Source organism: Crocodylus porosus, unplaced genomic scaffold, assembly GCF_001723895.1.
Source record: "Crocodylus porosus isolate Cpor-Errol unplaced genomic scaffold, CroPor_comp1, whole genome shotgun sequence".
Classification (NCBI taxonomy): Eukaryota; Metazoa; Chordata; order Crocodylia; family Crocodylidae; genus Crocodylus; species Crocodylus porosus.
The window spans coordinates 22,627,426-22,649,892 of NW_017728948.1; the positions used below are offsets into that span (position 1 = coordinate 22,627,426).

Sequence of the window (22,467 nt, forward strand, 5' to 3'; positions counted from 1 at the left end):
GAGGAAAGCAAAGCTGCACCTGAGAAGCGAGGTTAAAGACAACAAGAGTATGCTGTCAAGAAAAGAGAGACCAAGAAAGTTGTGGGTCTACTGTTAACTACCCAGGGGGAGCTCCTAACAGAAGAAGGTGGAGCTACTCAAAGGTGCTTTGCCTCAGTCTTCACAAAAAAGTTAAGTTGCAGCCGGATACCTAACAAGGTTTATTTGTGTAAGTGAGGAGACAAGCTGAGGGATAAAATAAGAGCGAGCCAGAGAGGTTTTCATGGATTTGAGCAAATTCAAGTCAGCAGGGCCTGATGAACTTCATCCCAGAGTACTGAAGTTCTCTGGGATAATTGGCAGAAGAAGTCCCTTGGCAATCATATTCATGTAGTTATGAGAGACTGATGAGGTACCAAGGGACTGGAAAAGGGCCATCATAGTCTCCCTCTTTAAAAAAGGCTAAAAGGAGGATCCAGGGAACTACAGACCAGTTATCTTCATCTGAATACCTGAGAAATTACTGGAGCATATCCTAACAAAGTCCATTTAGAAGCATTTGGAGGAGGAAGCAGTGATTACAAGCAGCCAGCATAGATTTACTAAAAACCAATCATGTCAAACAAGCTTGATCTCCTTTTTTAACAAAGTAACTACTTGGGTGGATAAAGGGAATGCAGTGAATTAAATGTATCTGGACTTCAGCAAGGCTTTTGGCAATGTCCCGCATAACATTCCCATTTTTATGAAAAGATGTCCCTAATAGGAGAAATGTGGGCTGGACAAGACTGCTGTAAACTGGCTCAGTAGCTGCAAGAAAAGGGTAATTGTAAGTCGTTCCATGTGAGAATGGCAGGAGGTTTTGAGTGGAGTCCCATAGGAGTCAGTCCTGGGCCCAGTGCTGTTCAACAGGTTTATTAATGATTTGGATGCTGACATGGAAAGCTTCTTGAGTAGGTTTGCAGATGACGTGAAACTGGGAAGGATTGTGAATGCTTTGGAGTATGGGAGCACAGTTCAGAAGGATCTTGACAGATTGGAATTGGGCTGAAGGTAACAGACTGAAGTTCTGTGTGGACAAATGCAAGAAGCTATGCCTCGAGAAGAATACTCAAAAAAACCCCCAAAAAACAAAATGGGTGATAGCAAAATGGTGGGATAGCAACACTATGCAGAATCTGGGAGTGTTAAAATTGTAGAATCATAGAGAAGTAGGGCTGGCAGGGACCTCCATCTAGTCCAGTCCCCTGCATGAAGCAGGATCATCTCTATCCAAATCATCCTATACAATCCATAATCTAAACTCTACATAAGACTACTATCAATCCTGACGCAACGCAGACTTAACACCCTAACCTTCCACAGGTAGAGCAGGGGAACCACAGCAGTCAATGTCCTGCTTCTATGAAATGTTGTCAGCATATTCGCAGGAGATCCTAGGTAGAGGGTGATGCACCTCTACTACAGAGGGAGGCAAAAAACTAGCATTCTGTACCAATCTGACCATGGGGTAAGATTCTTTTCTGACCCCAAATATGGCAATTGGTTTAACCCTGAGCAGAGGGGCAAGACCCTTTAGCCAAGATGTTGGCACAACCCAGTCAAAGTCCCCAGCCTTGGCTGTAGCCAACACACAGTGCCTCTGAAGAAGACTTAAAAACACCCTGACGTGGCAAAAAGTGAGGGAGGCAGGCAAGGGCAACCAGCACAGCCCAGGGCATAGGAAATACATATTGTAGAACATAGGCATAGCTAGTGCTGGTAGATCAGAGTCAGTATGAGTCTGCAATGTGAAGCAGCCACAGAAAAGGCAAATAAAGTTTGGGATACATCAGTAGCAGCATTAGGCATAAGATGCAGGAGGTGATAGTTGGCACTGGTTAGACTTCTAGAGTGCAGTTCTGGGCTCCACATTTTAAGAAGGACATTGGAAAATTAGAGAAGATCCAGAGATGGGAAACAAAAATGATAAAAGGCTTGGAAGGCAAGTCACATAAGGACAGGTTGAAGGAGCTAGGGATGTGGAAAAGGCACTTGAGAGGGGATATGATAGCATTCTTCAAGTACTTGCTTGTCTGCCATAAATAAGAGAGAAAATGGAAAATAGGTTGTGGACTAATGGCTTGAAATAGCAGCAAAATAAATTTAAATTGGATATCAGGAAAACATGTCTTCACTGTTAGGACAGTGAGGTAGTGGTAGACTTCCAAGGCAAGTTGTTGACTCCATCACTGGAGATGAGATGTTCACAAAGAGGTAGGACAGTTACTGGTCAGGACTATGCCTGTGTTTAGCTATGGATATTTCCTGTGCTTCTGGGCTTTGCTGGTTGTGGAATGGGGCAGGGATGGAATTCCTCCTCTTTCCTTTCCTCTACCTATATCCCCCCTGCTGCTACATGTGTCTGTTTTTTTTTAAGCTTTCCTCAGAGGCAGTTGGGTGTTGGCTGAAACCAAGGCTAGAGATTTTGACTGGAGTGTGCCTGATGGGATTTAAACCCAGAGGTTGCCTGGCTAGAGGGTCTTGCCTCTGCTCAGGGTCAGACTGTATTTGAGGAAGGAATTTTATCCCATGGTCAGATTCGTATGGACTGTAGGTGTTTTTGCCTTTCTCTGTAGTGCGGGGCATGGCCCTCTGGTGATCTCTTGAAAATATGTATTAACAACATTTACAGCAGCAGGACATTGACTGCCATGGGCACTGCCCCTTCCCTGTGGCAGGTTAGGGTGTTATGTTGTGGGTTTCATGTCAGGGTTGACTGTGTAGTTTTGCAAAAAGACAATGGATTTTTATAGGAAGGGCTGGATAGGGATGATTCTGCCTCAGTCAGTTGGACTATATGACCTGTAGAGGTATCCTCCAACCTATGGTTCTATGATTCCTTGGGTCTGACTCATGAATTCAGAACATTTGAGGGTAGCAGTATTTTCTTCATGACTTTGTTTCTTATAAGCTTATTGATCAGACAGTTAATCGCAGTTGTGTTATTCCTGGTAGCAAGTATCTGTAGGTGAGGACAATAGTATTTTTAAGATAATACAATTAAGCTTGATATTGCATTAATAAGTTTGGATTATTTAGTAATAGCCGTGGAGTTATTTATGTAGTTAGATTTGTTCAATATACTTTAAATGTTGGAACTTGGGTATGAAATGCCAAGATAAGCAAGGATAAATTTAATAAACCATCCCTCTAATTTGTGCCATAAGGTATCCTAAAACTTTAATCTGCTTCTTTACTGAATTGATATGAAATTCAGAGTTAAACAGTTTTTAATGAAATCCCAAGTTACAGCAAGTGTTTGAGGCTACTGCTTTTGCATGGAACTTTGCTGATAAGAATTCTGAAATCTTTCCTCTAGCCTAGTGATATTTTTACTCAACATCTGTGTAGAAGTTATTTATTTCTCTTGGTGCCCAAATTTGTGGTAGGCACCTCTTTAAAAATGAGCAATTTATGGGAATTCATTCACTGCTGGCTAGTGGGCATATCTACACAAAACAGTAACTCAGAGGTGGGAAAAATACAGTCTGTGGGCCAGATCTGGCCTGCCAGGCAATTCCATCCAACCTGCAGGGTATTCTCCATAAACCCTGGCCCTGAGCTGCCCTTCTGTAAGTCAGCGCATCTGGTGGCTAAGCACCTACCCCCGACCCCAGCCTGGCCTGACCTGTCCTAACCCCGAGCCAGAGGTGTAGGGGCCAAGAAGCCTCTGCCTACCAGAGGCTTTTACCTGGCCACCTGTGGCTGTTCCCAGCCTTCCCTGCCTAGGAGCCTGGAAATTCAGGTGAGGGCCCCAGCTAGCCTGGGGCCAAGGACTCCTGCTGGGGAAAGGGGGCTGGGAGTGCAGGAAGCTGTGCACTATGGAGCCAGGTCAGGCTGGCCCCACACACTGCCACCATATGTATCTGGGGACTTGGGTGGGAGCTACATTCTATGGTGCTGGGTGGGGCTGGCCCCTCACCCTGCCACCATGTACAACTGGGGACTTGGGCAGGAATACCGTTGGGCTGGGTGGGGCCGGCCCTACATGTTGTTGCCATGTGCAGCTGGGGACTGGGGTGGGAGTGTGGGGGACTGCGTGCGATTGGGCTGGGCAGGGCTGGCCCCGCTTACTGCTACCACATGCAGTTCCAGGGACTTGCACATTCCAGGGACTCTGAGGAACTCCCCCCAACCTCCCCCCACACACATGGTCCCTCCATCCACCATACCCAAACACATTCACAACCTCCCACAGTCCCCCCCACACACTCCCACCCCTCACCATAACCCTACAACCCCCGACACACCCCACCCCCCAGCATGCCCCCACATCCTCCCACACAACCCCACCCCAACCACATACTTCACACCCACACCCTTGCACACCCACCCCATACTCCCCTACACACCCCAGCCACCATACACACACATCCCCACACGTACCCACTCCCCAACCCCCCTCACATACACCCCCTTACTCTCCCCACACACAATGTGCAAGAGTAAGACTCTATTTTGAGCTATTATACAATCACCTCTAGATACACTATGCAAACACACAGAAATCAGGACAAAATATTTGTTTAAATAAAATTAAAATAAGTTATAGTAGATGGTGTTTTTTTCACTTGAGATTTTTTTTTCTAGTTTCAAGATGGCAACCCCCGCTCCCAAAAGGAGTACTTCTGGGGCAAGGGGAGGGACTTCCAGTGAAAAGGTCAGGCGCTAGGGGCAGGACTTCTGGTCCCAAGGTGGTGACCCAGGGGAAGAGCATCTGTCAAAGGGTGGTGCTACCCATGAGGCCCTCAAACTCACCAAAACTTGTTAAGCAGCTCTCCAGCCGAAATAATTGTGCACCTCTACACTAACTGCATGGTAGCTGAGTAATACTGCACTGTAACGCGTCACAGCACAAACAGTGCTAATACACTACTGCACAATATTATTAGGCTGCTGGGCAGTAGCATCACTAAAAAGGCATTTGCCAGTGCTGTTGCTGATCAGTAATCCAAGTTATACAAGTACGAAATAAATATGCAGTAACGTGTCATGTAGATGCACCAAGTATCTTATGTAGTAATCATCTAAACCATGTGCTAGTCTTGTATAACGTGCTCTCAGTCTGATTTGGTAGTGTTTTAGGCCAGCTAGGGAACACAAGGCAGGAAGAAGAGTAGAGCGGCAGATTGAACAGAGAAAGGGGACTAGAGTGGCACTCAGGGAGGGTGCAGAGCTAATTTGTGGCATGCCGCTCAAAAAGGTTGGCCCCCATTGTTTTAGGACAGCTGTGATTGATGCGAATGCCAAGGCAATGGTAATAATGAGGGGAAAAGAAGGCAATATGTAGCATGGGTGTTGTGGGTAAGTTTAATAGAATCACACAATTATTCATTGAAAACTAGAGTATGGCCTGATAGAATAAATAAAGACGTATGGCATTAGTATATGCAATAGAAGTAAGACTTGAGTGCAGAGTAGCAGTTCATGAAGAGCTTTTCCTACAAAGACATTGAATAAAGTAGGAATATTTGTGAGAAAAGCAGATGAACGTAGTGTTGATGCTGGCTTCACTGGTGAGGTAGCAACCAGTGTATAAGAGAAGTAAGGCTGGAGCAATGTTGTTAAAGGTTTGAATATTGATTAATGAGTGACAGAAGGGGCTCAGGTTTTAGTGACTGTGTAATGGACCCTTATTTTACCCAGAGCTAGGGATGTAACTGGTGAAGACTTTATACTTTTCCATATGGAAAGACCATATGTCATTATGATTGCAGACAGGGAGGATTAAGAGAAGGGGAAAGCATACCATGGTATGTGTCACTCTGCTTGCCCAACTGCAGCCAGTCAACTCCTAGAAATGATGAGGTGCAGTATCAAGGGGACAAATCAAAATGTGAGGCCTGGGATGCAAAATGCACAGGTCTGCTGCTCCTGGAACACCTGGAAGTTAAGCTAGGAACTATGGGGATGGAGGAGGTTCCTGTGGGTCCTTGGTAAGACCTGAAACTGCGCCCTGCTGGAGTTGGATGGTGTGCTGGGGCTGCCTGCGGCAGGGCAGTGTCCAGGAAATGTCACACCTGTGCCTCTGCAGTGAAAGGCAAGAATGGGGCTTGTGGGTACCTTTTGGAGGGGAAGGCTAGGAGAGCACACCCCAATAGAAAAACACAGGGCCCAGGTCCACAGAGTGGTGCCTGAGGCAGGGACCAAGACCCACTGAGTGGGGCCTGAGGCCCATGGGGCATAAGGCCCAAGAACCTGGTGAGGGGTGGAGGAACCCATTGATGGCAGAAGAGTAGGCCTAGGGTGGGTCCAGAGTAACCATGTGGTCCACAAGCCCAGAGAGCAAGAACAACGTTTGGAAGGGCCTGAGAAAGCTAGCTGCTCGAGAACTTACCCAGAGAGCCTTGACTGGCTGAGGCCAGGACCATGAGGGTCAAAGGGCAAGAGCGCCCACCACAAGGGATGGCCAGAGCCAGCGGTCTGTACTCCTGACTGGCCTAGAGGCGAGGCCAGTACCTGTGAGGCCAGAGGTCCTGGAGGGGCCACTGCCGGGAGGAAAAGGGGTCTAGGTCCCAGAATGATGGCAGAGGTTAGGCCCTCTGAGTAGGAGGGATCCAGGTTGGGGTCTGAATGTCAGTCTGGAATATAGTGGGGCCCAGTGTGGCTCTGAAGCCATACAGTGATGCCATCTGCGAGGGATGCCCACAGAGCAAAGAAGCTCAGGGTTCCGACTAGCCTGAGATGGGGCCAGGGCCTAAGGAGGAGCCAAAGGTCCCAGAGAGGGGACCATAGCTAATAGGTGAAGGTAATGGCTGAGTTTAGCTACCTGGGATGCCATCTGCAAAGCTTGGGCCACAGTGTAGGGGTGGAATGGAGCTGCAGATCTCCCCCCACTAAATATTGGGGTTCAAAATGGGAAGCCTCCTGCCTAATTGACACCTCAATATTATTACATCAAGGTGTGGCAGGAGAGTGAGGTGGCAACTGACTTGTAGACAGGAGTCAGGCCAGTGCTTGCACTGGGCATGAAAGCCTGCCCCGTCACAGACTGGCTTTGGGAAGGGCCTTTTTCACAAGAGGCAAAATTACCCTTGTTGGATACACGGGAGGGTCAGATCCCATAGACAAAGGCAGTAGTGACCAGCGATGAAACTAGGAATTTTGGTGCCCTGGACAGAGGAGAGGGTGCTGAGCGCAGGCAGCCCAGGAGGGCTGGCGGAAAGATGTTAAGCAGTTATCTCCTGGAACAGGAGCTGCTGCATCACAAGCTCCTTGAGCACCATCAGATCCTATGGCTGCATGCAATGCAGCAGTCCAGGCTCCCCAAGACTGCCATTCTACCCTCTAAATTGATGCTTGGGGATAGGTCCTGCTTGCTAAATTACACTATGGGCAGCAACTGTAGAAATAAAACCGAGGCTTTCTCTGTCATCTCTGCCTTCCTCAAATCTGGTCCTTATAGGCAGAGTTGGAGCCCAGTGAACACATCAGGCAACCAAGAGTAGGCCTTGGATGCCTTGTGCGTGACTTTGTATTGGGAAGCAAAGGAGGAGTTACTTGTGGAGTACGTGTCACAGCATGGTTGACTTTGCCTGGTATACAACTGGTCCACATGGCTAGATCTGTTCAACGGGTGAACTAAGCTCATTAGGCACAGTGCTAGTGGGGAGCAAGTTGCCTGTAATACCACAGGTTAGAGGGACTAAGGGAGCACTAGCCTACAGCAGAAGAGAAGGCCTCATTTTGTGTCTTTCAGCAAGAAGGTTTTAGATTCATCTAAGGCTCTGGCTCCACAAAGAAGAGAGTGAGCCCCAAGATTACATTGTGTCTGTGAGGGCTGACATTGTGTGGGTGGCTTCTCTTTGAACCTGGAACCAGAGAATGGCCAGAGCTTGATATAACTCAAGACATGTTATATCCTAAAAAAGGAGCTGTCAGCTCTCCAGAAGGGGAAACCTACCCTTCTGTAGAGCGCTTGTATACAATGTAATGGCATTTATTATTTGTATATAGTTTGTAGATATTTAAGCCGAAATCCACAAAGATTTTTAAGTTCACACTTCCCACAGATTTGTGGATCGGTTTGGATCAGCTGTTTTTGAAGTATTGGTTGGTTATTCTCTTATTTGATATCTTCAGTTTCCTCACCTGTTCCTATTCAGTTTTATTTTAACTGAGTCTGTTTTGAGAGTAAAATGCAGTTTATTTTCTGTTTCTTGTTTCCCTTCACTTAGAAACCAGGGCTGCTTACAGATGTGAAAAAAAACAAAAACTGACATGCCCTCACACTGACCATAGCACAGGCCCAGACGGGGGGATCACATTAGTTGGAGCCAGTTGCCCAATATCTGTATAGATCGGGCATTTCAGCAGGGCTTTTCGGCACTTTTATCTAAGAGCTCAGTGGTTCTCAACTTTTTTTGGTTGGTGTATCCTCAGTGGCTGGTTGAGAAGCATGGAGTCCCTTGATGGCTGATTGATGACTGGGAGTGGGGGTCCCCCACACACCCATGTGGCAGAAGCTGGAAGAGTCAGTGGTGCACAGCAGCAAAACCGGAAGTGCCAGCAGCATGCAGCGGCGGAAGTGCTGGTGGTGTGTGGCACCAGCAAAAACAAAAGCACTGGTAGCATGTGGCATGTAGCAGTGCAAGTGGTGCAAAATGCTGGCGGCCGTAGCCCCCACTTCTCCATGCCACTGCCGCATACCCCCTGGGGCCTTCCCAATTATCTCCAGGGGTACGCGTACCCCCAGTTGTCAGCCCCTGTTAATAGCCGATTAAATCAACTATCAGATAAAAGCACCAAAAAGACCCACTGAAGCACCTGATCTATAAAGACGTTGCAGAGCCAGGTTGAACTAATGTTCTGTCTCTTCTGGTAAAGCTCTGTTCTTTTTTTTTCCCTTTTTTTCACATCTGTCAATGCCCTAAATTTTCAGAGGTCTCAGGAACAACTCATTACTTTATATGCCTCCCCACTAAGTGGAAGCCAGAATTTGGGTCCCATTGGTATTAAGGTAGGTTTCCCAGCTCTGAGTGGAGTGAAGGAAAGGAGAACTAGGGTGACACCACCCCTGCAGAACACGGGTGCTACTAAAGGGGTTGAAAGAGGAGATAAAACTGCCTGCAGAGAATGAAATGGCAGCATGTGTGACTTGCTAGAGGCCCATCCTCATATCTGGAATTTTCCAAAACCTGATTAGAAGCTAAAATCCAGTTCTCTGATATGAGGTCTTGCTGAGATTTTCAGATTCTTGTTTCCTCTTGCTTCTTTCTCTGCATGAGCTATTATCCTGGATATCAAGCTACAGGCTTTCTATCGCCTTGTCTCCAAGCAACAGCTTGACGTGTGGGAGATTAAAATCTCTTTGGGAGTTTGAAATCAAATGGAGAATGACGTTGTTAGGTGATTTAAATGCCCTCAAAAATAAGTGTACCCACAAAATATTTTTTTTTTTATCAGTAACTGGACTTAGTAGCTTGCATTTAAGAAATTCAGTTGTTTTGCTTCAAGACAAAAGCTATTTCTGTTTCTTTTTGTAGGTTGCCACTCAGCATGACCCCCAAACTGCTCACGTTAGACTTCTGATTAATAACACCAACATGCCATCCACAGCTAATCTCACAGATCTCATCCTGCTGGACAATGTGACTGGCCTTCATGTTAAAGAAACCAGTGGTAATAAGACTGCAGATGGGTTCCAGATATACAGGAGAACATTCCTGCAAGGTAACTAGCTACAAATGGTTACATAGTTGACTGAAATGTAGGAAGTCAAACTACTTCCATATTAAGATATTTAACTGTTCATTCTGGTGATATAGCTTACAATCCACAACTCTCCAATTAATAAGGCAGCTTAAATGAGGCTGACAATATTTCCTGAGTTTCACAACAGGATACTTAACTGTCCCCCAACTCTCTGGCACTTTCAGCTGTTTTTAAGCTCTGGTGTTATCTGAGAGGCAGGGGGAGGGCAGAATGCCAAAGGACCAGTGGTGACCTCGCATATCCCCTGCCTGGAAAACACCAGAAACATAGGTTTCTGAAAATGTAACCAAAACTTTCATTTGACCAAACCAACAGGACATTCACAACAAATATTTAAACAATACTGTCCTGAAAAAAAGATGAATGGTCACCTAGCTTAAACATTCCAGAAACTTTTATCACTGTTTTAAATTCTGCAGCTTTACTTTCTTTTACCTCAAAGACAGTCATGTCAAATTTAGCACTAAGCTTTAGGGCCCTCTCTGAGGTCTGTGAGTGCAGAATTCAATTCCTTCAAAAAAGCCAGAAGGATTCTTTGCATTTTTTTTATTGCATGAAAGCTTCCATGAACAAGTGTTCTTCATTCAAATTTGTCTAAACTAGTTAGTCTAGCCTCAAGTTTACAAAAGGTAAAGTATGTGGGGCTTCCCTTGATGACTCTCGGGAAACTGTGGCTGGTGTAGAACATGGCAGTCGCTTTCTGACAGGGTAGGTCACCAGGGAATATGGAACCGGAGCTCCAGTTTCTTCATTGGCTTCTGATAGTTTTTCAGGTACAATTCAAAGTGCTGATTTTGACTGAACCAGAAAAATACCAAATTACATTCTAAAAATCAAACATCCTACAACATTAATTTCATTAAAAAAAAGTCCTGATTTACATGGGTTTGTGTAGTGTACGTAGAAGTGACAATACAATAGCTTAAAATTAAGTCTTACTCTTGTATACTGGTGAATTGCCCATTAAGAATGATGCGGGGTGGGGAGGGCTCCGTCCCTGCCATCATCGCAGCGCTCCACTGTCCTACTCTGACCCTGCGATTCCCTCCGCCCCCGGCCTGCCCCGCCCCACTGCCACCTCCAAGCTTGAGCATTCCAAGAGGTTCTCCTCCCCCACCCCCCCGGTCTGGCTGTGTATGTATCTGTGTGGAGCATTCTGATTGGTTGTTTCAGTAAACATTGTGATTGCCTGCCCAGAGAACCAGTCAGAGTGCTCCGAGAGCATTATGGACAGATATATAGACAGATGGACTAAGCCCTTTATATAGATAGAATTGTGGAAGGGTGCGTATATGTTTGTGGGTATGTGGCGTGTGGGGGAGGGCATGTGTGGGATTTGTGGCAAGGTGGATAGATGTGGGGGGTGTGGGTGCGTATGGGTTTTGTGGGGGGCTGTGAATGTGTGGGGGGAAGCTGCCTGGGAAGGGTTGTGGTTTGAGTAGAGGGGAAGGGCTTGCCCCCACCCTGCCCTGTGGCAGGCAGCGCCCCTGCTAGCACTCTTGCAAGCCCAGGCTCCATGCTTCTGCTGCTCCTGGCCCCATGCTCCCACTCACTTCCACTTGCCCCACCCTATCTGCCAATGCTGCCCTTCTCCTTCTGCTCCCCCCTCCCCCTCCCCCCCTCAGCTGCTCCAGCACCACATCCCAGCTGCTCCTGCGGTCCTGGCGGTGCAGCTGGGAACCATGTAGTGCCAGAATGTGGCGGGTGCAGTTGGAGTGGGGAAATGGCTGCGGCAGGCGGGGGGCAAGGGGCAGTTAGCGGTCATGAGGAGTACAGCAACAGCCAGGCAGAAGCATGGGGCCCACACCAGTTCACTGTGGCCAGTGCTGGTGGGGTCCAGAGTGGGATGGCAGGAGCACGGGGTCTGGGCTGCCAGGGTGTGACAGGTCACTCTCCCCGGAGCCATCTTTCTGGTTATCTACACCTTATGTGGGGTACCCTTGAGGCCTGCTCTGTAATTCTTCAGTCCTGCCCTAATCTCGCCTGTCATGTCTTGATAGAATTTTTTTTTTTTGACTGGGAGACTGCCTATTATTTTGGGTATGTTGGGGTCTCTTCTATTATGGCGTGACCCCTGTTTTCTCTGGCTAGGCCTCCCCCTCCGAACCCATTAAACCGGGTGTGACTCCAAGGCTCTAGCTTTTCCTCTTCCTTTATGGAGCCTGGCCCAGAGGCCTGGGAGCCAGACCCACAACTGGCAGGTCATGGGTTCAAAACCTGGACACAACCCAAACCTGCCTTTGTTAGTCCAAACAAAACAAAGACAAAATGTAACTGCATTCTGGTGCACCAGTTCTCACCTGGCTTTCAAAAATAGTCCTTCAAATACCAGGGGTTCATGTCTCTCAAAAGCTGCACCCTCACTGGTGCTGGGGTCTGCATGCTGCCATGGACCCCCTATGAGGCCTCTTCCATCCCCTAATAGCTTCTCCCAAGCCACTGGTCCTCAATAATCAAATGAAATGTAGATAGTCCCATCCGGGTGCCATAACTGCCCTCAATAAAATAATAATAAAAAGAAACAAGTGATTATGTCATCTTACATTTACTCCGGGTTCGTGTTTCGGATCCCATCTGTTGGCTCATGGGGCATCTGTTATCTCGCATGGTTTCCAGAGTTTCCTCTTCCAACTTTTGGACTGCTCGCTAAGCTTCTCCCTGGATCTTTGGGATGCATTTCAGCTGCCTGCCTCCCTACTGCTGTTCTGCCCTTATAATCAGAACGGTTCTTATAATCCTTCCTCTTTTGGTCAGCTGACTAGTCAGCCTGGCCCAGCTATTAACCTCTTCCGCACCAGTTCTCTGGGCCCAGAAGGTTCGGGCCTTAAAGGGGTGGGTCTGCTTTCTAGTAGCAGGGCTAGGGTTCCCTGTTACATAGGGGTTCTATGGAGCTGGGCTTCATTGCTCAAGCAGGGAGAGAAGGGAATCAGCTTGAATCCATAGAGCCCCTGGCAGCCTGCCCCCATGCTCCTACTGCTCTGCTCTGGGCCTTGCTGGTGCTGGCCTCAGGGCACCAGCGCAGGCCCTGCAGTCCCACCCAGCTCTCGCTGCAGTTCACCCACCTGCTTACTGCCCCATTCCTCTGCCTGCCACAGCCATTTCCCTGCTCACCCCCAGCCTGGCCTCTGGTACCACATGGTTCCAAGCTACAGCACCGGGACTGTAGGAGCCAGCTCAGCCAGCCCTGAGGACTGGAGCAATCACCCATGGTCCTCCCCTGCCTCCCTCCCCCCGCTCCTTCTTATCTGTATTTCCCTCACTGCAGGGAGGCAGAAACAGTCCCAGGCCACAAGCCTCCAGAAGCCCCTCCTAGGCAGAAGCTTCTGGCTGGGGCTTGGGGTGGGTAGAGCTGGAGGGGGGCCTGGACTTGCTACTGTGGCTCCTTAGTTCTGCTGCCAGCTCCCCCTGGGTCCTATTGCTCCTGGCTCCTGTCATCTTTGACAGGCAGCCAGGGACAGGTATATATTAATTTTCTAAATATTTTAGTGGCCCTGTGGGCCAGATGGAATGTCCTGGTGGGCTGGATCCAGCCCGCGGGCCGTATTTTGCCTGCCCCTGCCCTAACAGTCTGGATCCTGTATTCCTAAAGGACCACATTCTTCTGTATTCCCCATCTTAATCCCTAAGTTCAACTGAGAGCATCCAATTACAAGTACCACCAATGAGCCAGGGTCTCTTGTTGCAAACATATGGGAAGTCATTCCCGGTAGTTCCTCCTCAGCTTTAGAACTCCTCATTGAGGCCCATCAGAGCCTGAACCTGGGCATCTTTTGGAAGCACTGTAAGACCTTCCCATTTGGGCAGACATTTAACAAGCAAGGCTCAGCTGGGATATTGTTTAGCGAATGTTTGTTTTATATCCTATTTTAATATTGTATGCACTTTTATAAGTCATTACATTTCTTATTTTAAGATTCCCTTAGCCTTTGTTGGGATAAATAGTGGCATATAAAACAAAGAGACAAATAAATAAAATAGGTACATTCAATTCAGTATAACCAAATACCTTGCTCAATAACAAGTTTAAGATGGTGGTTCTCAACTTTGTTAGACTCAAGGCACCTCTCAGAAAATGCCAACTCTTAGCTTTCACTCATTTTTTTGACTACAGAAAAATAATATGGCAATTAATTTGTTGCAGAGAACTCAGAAAGAGCACAAATGGTCAAAATGTTTTTGACACTATGTATTCCTATTTGAAAACTGGGTTTATGTTGTAGGTAATTTGTGGGTAATTGCACACCTAACCATACTAATAGTGAGTGGCACCCTTAAAAGCATCTTGTTGCATCTCAGGGGTCTTTGGTACCCTGGTTAAGAATAACTGGTTTAAAAGAATCTTTAAAAATCAAATTTAAAAATATAAGGCTACAGTTGGTTCCATATTGGCACAAAACATTATCTGCATGGGAAAAAAATGAAGAAATGGGACCAAAAACATTGCTAGTGTTAATAGGTAAGAGATGTATATACCTATCCTGATATCATAGAATCATAGCAAATGAGGGTTGGAAGGAATCTTGGGAGATCATCAAGTCCAACCTCCTGCTCAAAACAAGACCATCCCCAACTAGACCATCCCAGGCAAAGCTTTGTCTAGCTAGGTCTTGAAGACCTCCAAGGATGGAGAGTCAGTCCATCACCTCTCTGGGTAACCTGTTCCGGTGTTTTACTATCCTCTTAGTGGGAAAATTCTTCCTAATATCTAAGCTAAACTTCTCTTGCTGCAATTTGAGACCATTGTTCCTTGTTCTGTCATCTGCCACCACAGAACAGTCTAGTTCCATCCTCTTTTGAAACCCATCTAGCTTAAAGCTGCTAATAAATCCCTTGTCAGTCTCCTTTTCTCTAGACTAAATAAGCCCAGTTCCTTCAGCCTCTCCTCATAAGTCAGCCCACTCACCATTTTTCTTGCCCTCCACTGGACTGTCTCCAATTTGTCCATCTTTTCTGTAGTGGTGGGCCCAAAACTGAACACAGTACTCCAGATGTGGCCTCACTAGTGCTGAATGGAGGGGAGTAATCACTTCCCTTGACCTACTGGCAACACACCTACCAACGCAGCCTGGGATGCTGTTAGCCTTCTTGGCAACAAGGACACACTGCTGGCTTATATTTAGCTTATTGTCCACGGTAACCCCCAGGTCCTTTTCTGCAGGGCTGCTGCCCAGCCAGTCACCCCCAACCTGTAGTGGTGCATGGGATTCTTTCATTCTACGTGCAGAACTTTGCACTTGTCCTTGTTGAACCTCATGAGATTTATTTTGGCCCAATCCTCCAATTTGTCTAGGTCACTCTGAATCCTAGCCCTACCATTCAGCATATCTACTACTCTCCCCAGCTAGGTGTCATCTGCAGATTCGCTGAGGGTGCACTCTATGCCATCTTCCAGGTTGTTATTGAAAACATGGAATAAAACTGGACCCAGGACCGATCCCTGGGGCACTCCATTTGATACTTGCTGCCAACTAGACATTGAGGCATTGATTGCTATTCTCCAAGCCTGATGCTCCAGCCAGTTTTCTATCCACCTTTCAATCCATTCTTCCAGCCCATACTTCCTTAGCCTGCCTGTGAGACTGTTGTAGGAGACCATATAAAAAATCAAGGTATACCACATCCACTGGTCTCCCAGGGTCCACAGAGCCAGTCATCTCATCATAAAAGATGGTGGTCAGGCATGACTTGCCCCTAGTGACTGTTCCTAATAACCTTCTTCTCCTTTAAGTACTGAGAAATTGATTCCTTGAGGATTTTCTCCATGATTTTTCTTGGGATTGAGGTGAAGCTGACTGGCCTGTAGTTCTCTGGATCCTCCTTGTTTCCTTTTTTAAATATGGGCACTATGTTTGCCATTTTCCAGTCATCTGGGACCTCTCCTGATCACCATGAGTATTCAAAGATGATGACTAGCAGCTCTGCAATCACATCAGCCAACTCCCTCAGCAGCCTTGGGTGCATCCCATGCAGCCCCGTGCAGCTTTTCTAAATAGTTCCTATCCTGTTCTTTTACCACTACTCACCTCCTCCCCAAACTGTGCTGCCTGGTGCAGTAGTCTATCTGTGAAGATGGAGGCAAAAAAGGCATTGAGCAGCTTTTTCTGCATCCTGTGTCTCAAGGTTGCCTCCCCCATTCACTAAGAGACCCAAACTTTCCTTGATCCTCCTCTTGCTACTGACATACTTGTAGATACCTTTCTTGTTACCCTTCACATCCCTTGCTAGCTGCAACTCCAGTTGCGCTTTGGCCTTCCTGACTTCATCCCTGCATGCCTGAGCAATGACCTTACATTCTTCCCTCATTATTTCTTGAAGTTTCTACTTCTTATAAGCTTCATTTTTGTGATTTAGTTTACTGAAGAGTGCCCTGCTAAACCAAACTGGTCTTCTGCCATATTTTCTAGTCTTCATGCGCATCAGGATGGTTTGTTTCTGCACTCTCAGTACTTCTTTAAAGTACAGCCAGCTGTCCTGGACTCTTCTCCCCCTCAGATTGGCTTCTCAGGGGATCCTGCCCATGGGTTCCCTAAGCAAGATGAAGTCTGCTTTTCTGAAGTCCATGGTCCTTACTCTGTTGCTCTCCCTCCTTTATTTCCTCAGGATCCTGAATTCAGTCATCTTGTGGTCACTGCTTCCAGGTTGCCATCCGCTACTACATTGCCCACCAATTCATCCACCAATTCAATTGTTTGTGAGCAGCAAGTCAAGAAGAGCATGGCCTGTAGTTGGCCACTCCAGCACTTCCTCCAGGAAGTTTTCCCCGGTACTCTCCAAAAACTTCCTGGATTGCCTGTGCACTGCTGTATTGCCCTCCCAGCAGATATCAGGGTGACTGAAGTCCCCCATGGGAATCAGGGCCTGTGATCAGGAAACTTCTGCTAACTGTTTGAAGAAAGCCTCATCTACCACTTCCTCCTGGTCTGGTGATCTGTAGCTGACACCCATCACCCTTATTGCTCTTTCCTCTGACCCTAACTGAGAGATTCTCAGCAGGCCTATCTCCAGTTTCAGACTGGAGCTCTGAGCAGTCATACAGCTCTTTTACATAAAGCACAATTCTGCCTCCTCTTCTCCCCTGCTTGTCCATCCTGAACAGTTTGTACCCATCCATGACAGTGCTGCAGTCATATGAGCTCCCACTAAGTCTTTGTTATTCTGATCACGCCATAGTTTTGTGATGGCGTGAGGACCTCCAATTCTTCCTGCTTGTTTCCCAGGCTACGTGCATTTGTGTACAGGCACCTGAGGTAACTAGCTGATTGCCTTGATTTCTCAGGAAGTATGAGAACACTTCCCCTGTTGCCCCCTCCTGCTTGCTCTTCCTCCAGGTCTCCCACTTCCTCACTTACCTTAAGGCTTCAGTCTCCATGCCCTGGTGAACCTGGTTTAAAGCACTCCTCACTAGATTAGTGAGCCTGTCCGTGAAGATGCTCTTCCCTCTCTTTGCTAGGTGGATCCCATCTCTTCCCAGCAATGCTTTTTCTTGGAAGAACATCCCATGGTCAAAAAGGCCAAAGCCCTGCTGGCAACACCAACAGCTGTTCCTGCCCGGGCTCTTTCCCTCAACTGGAAGGATCGACGAGAACACAACCTGAGCCCCAGATCCCCTCACCCTTACCTTATCTTCAAATGGGGACCTTCATTTTATATTTTGTAGTCTTTCTCAATCTGTAGTTGCTATCCTTACTTATGTTACATAGTGCCTACCAGAAGACAGTGTCCTTCTGAATTAATATGTTGCCCAACATGAGTAAAGGGACCATCTTGAATGTATCTTGAATGTAGACATCAAGAAGGCCTTTGACACTATTTCTCACTCCATGCTCGTAAAAAACTAGGTGACTGTGGCATCAATGCTTACACACTCAGATGGGTGGCAAATTGGCTCGATGGCTGCACCCAGAGGGTGGTGGGATGGGTTGTCTTCGACCTGGAGGGATGTGGGCAGTGGAGTTCCCCAGGGCTTGGTCCTTGGGCCTGTGCTATTCAACATCTTTGTCAGCTACTTGGCGGTAGGCATGGAAAGCACGCTGTCCAAATTCGCTGATGACACAAAGATGTGGGGAGAAGTGGGCACACTGGAGGGGAGGGACAGAATCCAACTAGATCTAGAAGAGTTATAGAGGTGGGCAGATGAGAACAGAATGGAATTCAACACAAGCAAGTGCAAGGCACTGGATCTAGGGAGAGGGAACCTGCAACACACCTGTCGGCTGGAGAACACCCTTCTTGTCAACAAGGTGGCAGAAAGGGATCTTGGAGTCATTGTTGACTGAAGGATGGACATAAGCCACCAATGTGAGGAAGCGGATAGTAAGGCCAACCGCACCTTGTCGTGCCTCCACAGATGCATCACAAGCAGGTCCAGGGAGGTGATCCTTCCCCTCCATGTGGTGCTGGCCAGGCCACAGTTTGGAGTACTGTGTCCAGTACTGTGTCCACTTCAAGAGGGTTGTGGCTAATCTTGAGAGGGTCCAGAGGAGAGCCACTCACGTGGTCAGGGGGCAGCAGGCCAGGCCCTACGAAGATAAACTAAAGGGTCTGAATCCATTCAGCCTCCACAAGGGAAGTCTGAGAGGGGTTCTGGTGGCTGTCTATAAACTCACCAGGGGGAACCAGCGGAAGATAGGCAAGGCTCTGTTCCCCTGCACACCACCTGGGATAACAAGGAATAACGGCCACAAACTGATTGAGAGTAGGTTCTGGCTTGATATCAGGAGGCATTACTTTATGGTTAGGGCTTCCGGGCTCTGGAATGGGCTCCCATGGGAGGTGGTGCTCTCCTCTACCTTGTGGGTCTTCAGGAGGAGTTTGGATAGATATCTGGCTGGGTTATTATGATCCCAGCACTCGTTCCTGCCCAGGGCAGGGGGTCGGACTTGATGATCTGTTCAGGTCCCTTCTGACCCTAGAAACTATGAAACCTTAGAAACTATGGTGTTTGTATGCACCCCAGTATATTTGCAGGTTGGCTAGCTAAGGTAGCAATAAAGTTTGTTAACACTTTAAAAGGTCTGTGCAAGGTGTTGCAGTGACTTTTCCAAAATAAGGCAGCAAACAAACACAAGCAAATTATAATGAGGGTAAATAAAGGAGGATAGGAGTAAAAATGCAAACCCTCGATGGCCTTAGTTTCAGCCTGCTCCCTAGACTCTGTTTGGGGTGCCTTGGCATCCTTAATTGAATTCTCCATCTTCTGACTCCTTGTTTCTCCTCTGCATCTGAAACCTTTGCTTTCTGCTCTCATATATTGCCTGCATGTTCTCTTAGTCCATTTTGAAATTCTTACATTATATACATTTTAAGTAACTAAGCTAGTGATTCTCAGTGTACCCTGCTAGCCTGAGGTGTCTTGAGATCATTTCAAAGATGCTACAGAGTACAACGCAATGTTAGTACTGTTAGATGTGTAAACATGATTCACAGCATAAAACCAGAGTTTTCAAAATGGAATCTGTCATGTTGAAACAGTTGGGCCTGTTTATGTTCTTTCTACCACAGGAGAATTACTAAAGTATTTTTCTGTAGTCAGAAAATTAGTGACAACTGAGAGCTGGCATTTTCCAAAGGGTGCTTCAAGTCTTGTTGTAAGGGGTGCTTCAAGTCTAAAAAGGTTGAGAACCACTGAACTAAATAGTGTTATGATAGATGCATTTTATCACTGACAGTTTTCCCAGGGGAAGAGCAGTATCAGGTCATCTGGGTCTGTTCTATGGTTGGAAGTTAATATTTTGTGCAAATTTGCAATAATGGAGGCTTGGTGGATGTTACTAAAGACTTGCATATTTAGAAACTGTTATCAGAGAATTGTTGGCTTTCTACCCAGATCCTCAGAGAGGCTGTCATCTGCAAAAGTTTATGACTCTCTGAATTAATTAGTCTTTAGGATGGCATCCTGCCTTCAGCCTGATTTCAGACTGGCCAACTACCTCTCTCAAAATGAATTAGCAAATCAAGCTTGAACCTTTGTCAAATCTAAAACAGTTTCCATTAAAGCTGAATTGAATCTTGGTTTTTCCAAGAATGGAAAGTGTATAAAGAAGACTTAAGTAGGACAGACTCAACCAGAACAACTTAGCTTTATTTTTTATCCACTGGTATGTCGGCTGCCAAATTCAGCACTTGTAACTGATGATGAGCAAACGTGGTAGCTCATACTACGGGTTATGTTTACATATGATGTGTGTTATACAGAATTATTGCCTATCTCAGAGACACAGTCTAAATTAAAGATTCATTTTGACTTCCATTGAAATCAGTGACAAAAGCTTTAGTGGGAGCAGGATCAACTACTTAGCAAAAGCAATGAAAGTTGTACAGGAGACCACTCTTAACTAGAATATCTTTTATTTTGAGAGAGCACTTCAAAGTCTCTCTCAAAGAGGAAGTACAGTTCTGTCCCCTTTTAATTCAGTCTCCATCAAGCATATATTGTTTATTGGTACTTTGAGTACTTAGATGTGTATTGGGTCAGATTTGGTAAGTCATTACAGGTGAGAAATGGTGGAAATGTTTGCATGCAAACTCTGTACCTGCATCCACCTGGAGGTGGGGGATTTACCCTATGGGAGAATGGTATTGCCACTGGCATTGCCTATGGATGCTGCATATGGGGGCCATGCCAGGACCATCTAAATCTTCATTGGACCCTGAGCAGTAGTGTCTGCTTGGGGGAGAATGAATTTTCTCTTCATCCTGCCCGTTTTACACACTATGTTGATTGGCTTGCCTTCTATCACTCATTCTCCCTCTCCCTCTGAAGTAAGTTTTGCAAACTATTTGTATCCATCTCCTAAGGGGACTTTTAGAAGCACATTGAAACTGATTTTTAGAATTCCTGAATCCCTGTAGCTCTCACGGAGTTCAACTGAGTGATCTTCTTGTGAAAAAACCAAGCCCAGATGGGTGTCTCATGCAGGCTCAGGGGCTCTTCTCATGCTTTTAATATTTACTAGTTAATAAAGAAAATAAAGACTAAGCTCAAGGACTACTGGCAGATACAACACACTCACCGATTCAAATTTAGTCGCTGATTCACTTTTCTTATAACAGGTGGAGAATACTACTCAGTAGACTACGTTGCCCTTCTTGATGTAAAAGAAACCTGGAATAATAAGATGTTGACACTGCCTGCTAAGCTGACCTTCAGGAGTACATCACTGGTACTTACTCTTCAGTATTATTTTACTCCTTTACAATCTATATACAAAGAGTGTAGGAATTCTGGAAATTATTCTTGTCTACCTAAGTCAGACATGATGAAACAAAGTTTTTAAGATGTCTTCTCACAATGGTTATAATATATTTGAAGTATATATATGAGTATCATTCATTAATGATTGGAAAGGTTTGTAGATTTAGGTTTCATGAGTCCAGTAGGTAAAAGGATTAGAGGTGTTTTGTTTGTGTATTAGCTTATGATTCTCTTTTTATGCTGAGTTCTTTCTCCATTTTATCTGTGTATTCAGAAAAAGTGTACAATTAATGTACATATATGTTACATACCTACTTTAATTCACTTTAAATTGTCCAGAGCCTTTGTTAGGAAGGGCAGCATATACATCTAAAAATAACATAAAGGTTCTAAATGTATTGCACTAAGTTGAAGGCTTGAACTCCATGGATTCTGTCTATAACAGCAAGACGTTATATTCATTACTACTTGAAGGGTAATTTTCTGTAATTGTATTATGATCTTAGATTTCTTCTTTGGCTTTTCTAATGGGATTATTCCTCTGGTCATTTCTTTTGTCATGGCTTTGTACATATATACAGACATATCTATTAAAATCCTTTGTATCTGAAATTTTCAGAGGCTATTTTAAATTGTAGGATGCGTCTGGAAGATGGCCAATCTTCCTAGTGAAAATGGCCCTTTAAATTCAACATATAACGAACAATTACATCAGTTACAGTTAAAAAGATGTCAGCCACCAATCGATGAGGGATAAAAACGTCCTGTGCACAGGTTTTTCCATTATTGCTTTTTATGAGATTTTATACCTGCCTCTGAAACATCTGGCCACTGTCGGAGAAAAGATGAATAAAAAAACAATTGATCTAGCAGTTTGTGTAAGTCCTCTGAGAGTGTTTTCTTAATTTCTCTAAGGACAAGGTGTGTTTCCTGTTAGCAACTAAGGTTCAGTTTCTTGAGAGGTTTGGTGACTTGAAGTCATTTCACAATTCCATGTCTCAAACTGGATCTAGAAGCACATCTCCCCTTGCCTTATTGTCCTCTTTTAAGGGGGAAAGACATTTGGGGTATGTAAAGAAGACACTAAAGATGTGATTTCCAGAATTAGGGGAGTCACAAGATAAGAAATGTCCATTCTGAGTTATCCCATTCCTTAGTGGTCTCTAGCTTGCAAACTTTTGCAATGTCTTGATGCTTTTAGTAGACTTGCTGCCTTTGAGGTTTTTCTTGTGGACCTTCAGTTCTCCCCTGAGGACTTTGCAGGCAGCAGTTAATGCTGTGAGAAGCTTCTCTAATTTCTGAATGAGTATCCAATTAGGAGTGGAGTATTTCCCACACAGCGGCTGCTCCCATTATTGGTAAATAAGATACTGAACTCTTCTGTTAGACTTTTGTAGCAGTTTTCTTTCTCATGTCCTTGTCATAAATGAAATTTTTTTCAAGAATTCTGCGTAAAGCGACCAAAACGCTGGCTTGCATCCATAGATGCTTCTCGAGCAAATCCCGGGACGTCATTCTCCCCTTGTACTCGGCCTTGG

General features: G+C 45.9%; 1 protein-coding gene across 2 annotated transcripts in view; it reads left to right on the plus strand.

Moving 5' to 3' along the window:
• EVC2 (EvC ciliary complex subunit 2) overlaps positions 1-22,467 on the plus strand; it is a 175,676-nt gene that overhangs the window by 16,746 nt on the left and 136,463 nt on the right. For both annotated transcript variants that reach the window (XM_019553168.1, XM_019553167.1), the window contains exons 4-5: positions 9,507-9,693; positions 20,788-20,897. In XM_019553168.1, coding sequence (XP_019408713.1) covers positions 9,507-9,693; positions 20,788-20,897 — 297 coding nt within the window. The remainder of the gene's footprint in view (positions 1-9,506; positions 9,694-20,787; positions 20,898-22,467) is intronic.